The sequence below is a fragment of the Antrostomus carolinensis genome, unplaced genomic scaffold (genome assembly GCF_000700745.2).
Source record: "Antrostomus carolinensis isolate BGI_N321 unplaced genomic scaffold, ASM70074v2 scaffold10965, whole genome shotgun sequence".
NCBI classification, from domain to species: Eukaryota; Metazoa; Chordata; class Aves; order Caprimulgiformes; family Caprimulgidae; genus Antrostomus; species Antrostomus carolinensis.
The window spans coordinates 604-9,575 of NW_010318435.1; the positions used below are offsets into that span (position 1 = coordinate 604).

At 34.6% G+C, this 8,972-nt stretch overlaps 1 protein-coding gene across 1 annotated transcript; it reads right to left on the bottom strand.

Moving 5' to 3' along the window:
- Positions 1-532: 532 nt before the first annotated feature.
- Positions 533-7,111, bottom strand: LOC104525676 (AT-rich interactive domain-containing protein 4A-like; the record flags this gene model as incomplete). Its single annotated transcript, XM_010168893.2, has 6 exons — positions 7,007-7,111; positions 6,806-6,900; positions 6,081-6,213; positions 4,089-4,168; positions 2,373-2,449; positions 533-699 (listed from the first exon to the last, which is right to left on the bottom strand). Coding segments are annotated over exons 1-6 (657 nt in total), but the record flags the coding sequence as incomplete, so codon positions are not given.
- Between the last annotated feature and the right edge of the window lie 1,861 nt (positions 7,112-8,972).

Sequence of the window (8,972 nt, forward strand, 5' to 3'; positions counted from 1 at the left end):
TCATAGAATCACAGAATGGTTTGGGTTGGAAGGGACCTTAAAGCTCATCCAGTTCCAACCCCCCTGCCATCAGCAGGGACACCTTCCACTAGACCAGGTTGCTCAAAGCAATTTCTAATAGTTTACTCTGTCTTTTTTTAAAATCAAATTACTCTAAAACCAAGTTACCTTTTATATAAACTACATATGAAGTACAAAATGAAAATACAAAGTTACTTTTACTTCAGGTTAGATTATTACTATTAGGTTCAGCATCAACTTTTGGTTTATGTCTCTCCTTTTGACCCAGACTCTCTGTGTCTTCTCTGCCTTGAATTCTTAATTTCTGCAATTTGTCTCCAATTTCTGCAATGGATAATAAGAGGCAATCTACCACTGCTCACAAATCCCAGTAAAAACAGCTAGCAAAGGGAAGATCAACAAGTCTGAATAAGAAGTTGAAGCGCAAGAGTAAAATGCTGGACAGTGCAGGATCTTCAGGCACGCAGGTGGCTCAATTATTTGAAGAATGACTGAAATTGCCCAGACTCACCACTACTTCTTCGGTTTTCTCTTCTCTTTTTTCTTCCTCTTCATCAGTTTCTGCAGCAGCTCCATCTTCCTCATCGCTGCTAGAAGACTCCAGAATTTCACTTATGTCCATTTTCCAGTTCCGAGGAACACCCTTTGTATTGAGAAACGCGCTTGCCTCCTGTAGCCCTACAGAAGAAAGGGCCCTGGTTTTACCTCATCCACAGTATTCACAATCACAAAGCTTTTGTAATTTCCTTTTCACCTTCTTGTAAATTACAATGCCAACTTAAACCAAAAAATGGAAACGAGTGATAAAACAGATACTTCAGCTTTAAGCATTCAGTCTACACACAATTGAATATCGGCAACTCAAGTAGTTCAGAGTTGAGAACATCCACCTCACACACAACATCCAGTTGTTTTCTAGGAATAGGTCCCCATGAACGCTACTAAGATTTACACCTGTGTATGTGAACAGTACCAAAGATAAGCATCTATACTTAGGCACATATATTCTGTGCAACTGTTCTTTTCTAAATATCTTCATGTCTTAAAAGTTTAGATTGCAAAAAAATACAAGTATTTTGTTTAAGAGCGTTGCCTAAAGAGATGCTCCATTAATGTTTGGAACAGAGGAAAAATACACTAGTGATTAAGGGAGTGATGGGACAGGGAGAAGTCACACTTGTACAAGGGGAATACCTCAAATTCTTTTCCTTGAAGAGGTGCTCCAAGGGGCAAACCAACAAAGTAATGCAAACCTAGATAACCCCAAAACACACCTCCCAGTCACAATAAAAGCCTCTAATAAAGAGGACCGTATTGCAATGAACCATGCACAGTGCTGCTGCAGAAGAAAAGGCAGCGGTTTTTAACAGCTGCTGACAAAGTAACCTCCAGAAATCTGTCTGAACTCTTCTTGAAACCATTGGTACCTTTGGTTCCACAATATTCCCTCATGGCAATGAACATCACCACCCAATTACGTTCTGCATGAAAAAAATCCCTTTCTTCAATTTATCTTAAGCCTGGCACCTGATTTTTTTTTGACTGTTCTAAAGTTCTTGTACTGTGAAATAGTTATTAAGAAGAAAGTATATGAGAAATCATTCAGAATTACAGGAATCAATCAAAACCACATCAAGCTCTTATTTGTAAGTATCATATTAAATCCTTACTTGTCAAGGAGCTGTTCCACACTTTCACTCAAACTGGAGGAAGTTATTGTTGTTGAGTGGGGGTTTTTTTGTTGCTGTTTATTATTATTTTTAATAAATACATTTAAAATATTTATCCTTAACAAATTTTTTGGTTTGAGGTCTGATTGGGAGAAACAACACTAGAAGTTTAAGAATTATGTATACTGAAGTGAGAATATGGCCTTTTACAAGCTCACTAAACCATGGATTTTTGTGGTCACATCATCCATCCATCCATCCATCCATCAGGTTCTGTAATTAGACTTTTAAATCAAACATTAACCACGGGCAGGCTGTTCTAATAATGTTTACACCTTGCCATCTGGGTATTTTTAATGTAAAGGCAGAGAATTTTGAGCAATAGCACTGTTTCAATGACATTCCAAATAGACAACCTGGAAAATATTGTATTAACTTATCACAAATTTGGAGTGGATCAAAAGAATGAAATCAAATTCAAATAAACAAGACTTCTACCAAGTGCTATTTTAATATTAATGCAGCTATATCCAAGGTTTCTCCAATTTATCACATTTAAAACTGTTTGCAAAATATCCAAGCAATTATCAAAAATCACCAGGTGATCATTTATTTGCAAAAGTTAAAGGACTATTGAACAAGATTGCTTTTTTAAAACACCTAGAAATTATTCTAATTTACCTTTTTTAGGAGAGGACTCAGATTTTGGTAAGTTTTGAATCTCCAGTTCTTTAATGTCTTTTCTTGCTACTGAGTAACTGAAAAAGAATAAGGTTCTGTTATTACTTTTAAATCACAGTAGAGGAAGCGTTTGACTTAGAAAAACAGCAATTTCTAAAATTTTCAAGATTTATCATTCACTTTCAAGGTCCTTTCTAATAACTAAAAGCATAAGGCATTTGTTATTGTAGGTCCTAAAATAAGATTCAAACCCAGAGTAAGTTTCCATTCTTTCTTTGAAATTCAGACACTAGATGAATCCTTATAATTAAATAATTAAGAAATATTGGTAAAGCTTCTTTATTTGAAATGTTTAACCTGCACCAATTTGCAAAGGTAAAACACGTTCACAAAAAACATTCTCTAAATTGAAAATATTCACATCAATCAACAGTTGCTACTCAAAACAGCAATCAGCTACCAAGAAAGAAACAAGCCCTGTATTTTCAAAATGTATTTCTACTAGCACAGAGTAACAGTGAAGCCAAATTCACATATCTGCTTTGATAAATAGTTGATTTCTATTTTTAAATTACAAAAGTGTTTTTCACAGCAAAACATATGGAAGTTGCTCTGTTCTAAAGTTATACAAAATATTCAGTTACTGAATTACTACAATAGAAATGCTAACCAACCTGCAAGGAAAGCCTTACAAGTGAGTTTTATTATAATAAGATTTTTTTTTTTTCTTCTTTCATTATTTCAGAAAAACTGGAGTAAAACCTCAGGAATTGGAGGCCGCCATTTTCTGAAGTTAAAGCCATAAGACTATGGGGAAAGAAAAGTAAAACAGAGCAAGTCTGCAAGCTTTTCCAATAACATTCCACCTTCAGTATATAAAGAACCAGACTTATCTGGAAGGCTGAGGATACATGTCTACATCAAGAGGCCAAAATTAATTAAATCTTCAGTTACTCAAAATACGTTTCAGTAATCAAGTACTTGCACCCTACCCAAAATCATGGCTATTAAAAAGAAAATTAAAAAAAAATCACAAATTGTTCACTTTGAAAGAAAGAGGGAAACAGGGGTGACAGCTGGTCTTTGAGAAGGAAGTTTTTAGTGACACTATGCTGAGACAGATGCATTAGAAGTAAGAATGAAGAGAAATAACAGGAAACAGCTTTAAAAAACAGTCTTCATATTATTTTGAATACATTATTCCTTAAGACACACATCTCTCTCCTTCCCCCCCCTTTTTTGGGGGGATGGACTAATAGGACCTATCTTACTTTTCACAGGAATCTTAATTCAGACTCTGTAAAAATTTTAATTAAACAGTTACTTTACATTCATTATTTTATTAAAAAAGTATATTAAACACTTTTAAACTTTTCTATTTAAACAGCCATGGGCATCTGGGCACTGGAGGTAATGAGTCAATTGGATATCCAAACTACTACAATAGACACCCATAAAGACATAATTAAGACATTAAGGGAAATAATTAGAACCAAAACTCACACTTCAAAGAGCAGGAATCATCTAAAGCATTAACACCCATTTTTTTCCAAAGTTGTTGATTTTTTTTTAAATGAAGAAACTTCACTAATCCAATGAACATTACACAAAATTACACCCTTTCCCTTTGGAAGAAATAATGTCTTCAGAAACAACATGTAATTAGTTTTGCATTCCTCTCCCATCTACATCTAATGAAAGGAAGCTATTACTTACAATTTGGAATCTGCAAAGGATCGAACTAAACACTGGTCCTTTTTCACTGTGACGTCGTCATTACAGCTGGGAGACACAACCTAAAGTTTCAAATAAAACACTCTTTTTAAGCAAAAAAAAAAAAAAAGGAAGAAAAAAAAGAAGAAAAAAAAAGCTGATCTTGAAAGGAAGGGAAGATGGACAGCAGGAAAACTGCTATTTCCCTGTTTCCTTCTAGTTCCAGTTCTGAGAAAATAAACCTACTCCAACTTGTATTACTGAGGCCAACGATGACAAATTTCCAGCTGCAGTTTACCTCAAACTATTAACTTTACTTGCTCTGTACAAGCCAGAAAAGTCTGCAATATCATTTGTAAACTCAAAACTAATCTACTGGAGTGACATCATGGGATCCTGCTTATTCACTCTGCTTTTTTTCTCTTGTTCATACAAAACCTGCTTAAAGCATCTATTTAAAAAGACAGAAACCCACTTATTTTATACCAGTTTCTGATCTTTGGCATTCAAACGCAGAGGTAAATAGCTTCTTGTTTTGTTTTGGTTTTTTTTTGAGGTGTGGATAATATAAGCTCTTAGAGTGATACAGCAGTATCACCTCTGAGTCTAAAAAGGTGATAAAAATGCATTTGCCATGTCTGTATTACCACAGAACAAGTTTACATTTTGCTCTAGACCATATACAGACAGAAAATATCAAATGCAGCTGAACTTCTGGATCTACCAGGACTCAGTGGAAGCTGTGTCACCCCATTCAGATGAGTCAGAAGTTTTACTCCAAAAAAACAAGATAAGACATTCCTGTTTCTCAGGTAGCAGAGAACAGAACAGGTACATGGCCTCCAGTAACTTAATTCCCTAGTTAAAAACATGTTACGTTAAAATCTGCTGTTATTAAAGGGATATACAACAATAACAACATGTACAACAATACCACATTTCACATTTTAAACTGAGATACAAACAGCTGGATAAGTCAGTATCAACTATTCACCTTATATTACACCATAATGTTCTTCAAAGCAGGGAAGACAACTGACCTGTGTAGTGAGTTACATTGATTCATGCAGGGAAATAAAATCTTAAACCATGATAGAAAGTTCCAGCTAACTCTGAAGACTCAAAAGAAATTACTAGGGACTATACAGTTAATTAAATAAAATCTGCAAAAATCAGTGAACTAAACCTGTCTATTTAATGCTCCAAATATATATATTTTTTTAAAAAAAAACAAACACATCTCTGATGGACAACAGAAGATGCATATTCAGCTTGACATTCTGCTGACAACACTAAAAAGATTACTAAAGAAAGCAACTTTACTGTGCACCTTTAAACTTTTCTGTGTATACAGAGTGTACAAAGTGTCCACCTTCACAGTAGAAGTCTATTTGTACTTGAATTTCTTTAATATATATGTATTATCAGCAATAGTAATGAACAGAGGTATCCTGTGTTGACAGACAAATAAAAATAATAACCAAGCTCTAGAGTAACTGGCCATTTATGTAAATACAAACATGAAATAGATTAGTATTTCATAAAGTTGAAAGACTAAGGAAAAAGGCAATCATTAAACACAAAAGGATAAAAATTCGACTGCAATCACAATTCATACACCCAGTTGTTCTTAAATTGCCTGGGAGTGCAAGACCTAACGTATCATATTTTTAAGTCAAATCTTGTTACGTATGATTCATTTTGTGTGCAGTTTGGAAAGACTTAAGAGCTATAAAACTGTAACTCACACATGAACGTTAATCTTTGCTCTCCTACTCTTCATAGATACTGCAGAACATTAATATTTGTATTTTTAGCAAATATGGCCAGCAGAACTTAGCCTGACTCTATTTGCAATTTGCTGCAAAAGCTGTGACGTTTGCAAACCATCCTATCCAGGATAAGCCTTGTACAAACGATGTAACAGATGACACTCTTGTCTAAAAAGATATTAGTAGTGGGACACTAGAGATGTCAAAGTCTTAAACAACTTACCAAAGCTGGATACCAGTCTGCCTTCTCAGAATTAAAAGTCACACTCACAACTTTGCCAAGCAATTCATCATTGAGACGTCTTTTATCTTCATCCTCTTCTTCACTACTTTCTTCTTCCTTTTCATCTTCAGTACTAGATTATTAAAACATATGGTATTTTAAAGTTTGTGTCTGAAGTTAAGATTTGAAAGCAAATACAGCTTACAATCAGTTCTTTCTTCCTGTTCTGTAAAGCTTCAAAAACAAAATTAGAATTTTAAGTGCTGAAATTGCTTGAAATACACTTAAATACTAAGTGCACTTACTTAGTAAGAGGAATTTTGTAGAAATTCTTTCCAAGCAGTAGTATTTTACAACAGCATCATGTTGGAATTGGAGGCATGAATCAGGCTTAGATTATGCACAAACATGAAACAAAGAGAAATGATCTCTAGTCTAGAAATTTAAAAACACTTTTTTTTCCCTAACAGTATAAAGAAAGTTAAAAACCCTACCCTGACACATGATTTTCTATTATATGAAAGTATCAATATTCTACAAGGAAAAAAAACCATCAACTTCATAATACTGCTTCATGTCTGCATGAACTGAATTACCCAAGTCCATAAGCTGTGCACACAGCTCACATGAGTGGTTCCAAACATGACAGCTTCAATGGTACTACTTCAGTTTTAGCAAAGGACACTAAAGGGAAGGAAAATCATCAGAGAACTATCAGAACTCACACAGGAAGAGAAGATCTTCTTCCTCTATTAGATTTCTTCCCAATAACTGGAGTTCCAAAGTGCTCTGGATTGGTTAGTGGCAGTTGATCAAGTGTCTATATGGAAAAAGAGGAAACAAAATTAGTTTGCAATTTCTTATTATTATTAAAAAAGAAAAAATTTAACTACTTAGTTTTCACTGCATGTCCATCATTGTCTTACCTCACTTTCTGCAAAGTGCCTTTCTCCCTTCAAGCATAATGAAGTTCGTCTCAAGGTCCTTTCATCCCCATCATCAAAAACTAGTATGAACCCAAGAAAACACATTGGCATAAGATGATCAGATCTCTTTCCCAAGCAGACAAAACAAGTCTACTATTTATCTCACAATTTAGAATAATCTCTAAAACGTGACTTTCACGACCCCCATTTAAACATTTTTTTTTTCATTCACTGCAAAATGAAGGGTGATATTCAAGATCCAGACTAAGAACAGATAAGGTTTCCACAGAGATTCAAGTCAGTACAAAGTAAGGCTTTTGGATGCTATAGTCTCAGTCTAATTTAAATGTCCTTCTTATCAATACACTGCACATTTCAAAACATAGCTCCTGGTGCATACCTGTCACTATTACCTATCAATCTTAGGGTTTTGTTTGGTTTTGTTCTGGTTTTCACCCTATCCATTTCTCCCTTACTTACCCACCTTTTAATCTTCTCTCTTGCTACAAACAACCCCACAAAAAGACAAATGAATTGAAAGAAAAACAAGTGTGATAACACAGTATTGATAGTGTAGCAAAAACTATAACAGACTGGGAGTACTGGCAACTTTCAACTGTAAGTCTTACCAATGTATAAAGAATACTTACTAGTCATCCTGTTCTCTTAAAACTCATGTGTAAGGGAAAGGGAAGCTCCATCAATTCCCATCAATACACAGCTGGAGAAGGCTAGAATGCTGTGAGGCTATTGCAAACCTTGCCTGAGAAAGATTTACTCCTTAGTCAGTTTAAGTAAAACCTTCTCATGAAAACTTCCTTGAAGAGAGGAAAGAAAAATCACTAGTTCCCCCTCACTGGGTCAGATCCCACTGTCTGAGCCATGTGAACAGGATCTTTTCAAAGAGCAGAGACCAGGTGGTTACAGTCTGGCATTCCAGTAAGGTAAAAGTTTATTTGTATGGGTCAAAGTGCAGAATACTACTCTGTATTTAAACTATTTGAAACATGTTTTGCCCAGCAGTGAAGTTAAAAAAAAAAAGGACAAAAGTTTCAAGAGTGTATGATAATTTTGGCATACTTCTATTTAAAAAAACCCAAATAACTACCTTGAGCTAGCATAAATATCAAATATATGTGATGTGTTTTGTTAGCAAAAACATGGATTGGTTGCAGCAAGAAAATAACTCATTTTATTTGTCAAATAACTAAATAGAACAGTCACATTCTCATAACCTTAGATTAAAACCATAGACTGCAATAGTAACTATATTAAAAGGTATTATTATAAATTTAATTACTCTTGATAAGGTAGAAGGTTTCTCCATCTTCAGAGTAGAGATACTGTTGTAGGATGCTCCACTACTGAATTATCTTAATGGCTTATGTTATAATACTTGTACACACCAAGAAACTAACTTTATCCCCTCCAAAAAACCTAGTATTTTAAGACCAGCAGACACCTATATGCCTAATTACCTATACCAGTTAATAATATTTTCAAAACTTTAAAAATATAAATACCACTAAGACCCATCAACACTAAGGTCAGTACATTACTCTCAAAATCTTCTAGTTTAATTCACAGCTCGAGGAAGCCACCACTTTGCAGTAACTGGGAAAACACAGTATGAGCTTTTCCCCTCTGCATCATGAACTCAGCACTGGAACCAAGTGCAAAGACCAGAGTGCTCAAAATAATTCTGAACTTCAGTGTTGTCACAGGTTTATATTAGTAAAAAAAAAATTAACATATCCATGCTACTCCTTTGAAGTTTAAATTTCATTACATGCTCCAAACATGCCACTCATCAGCTCTCTCTGTACATGTTGATAACAATATTTCACTGGCACATTTTTAAATGGTTTGGCTGGTTATGGGGTTTTTTTTGTTTGTTTTTTTAAATGATCTGTGCACCCTAGAGTGTATGCCATTTCCCATCTGAAGACACTTACTAGCAGATTAC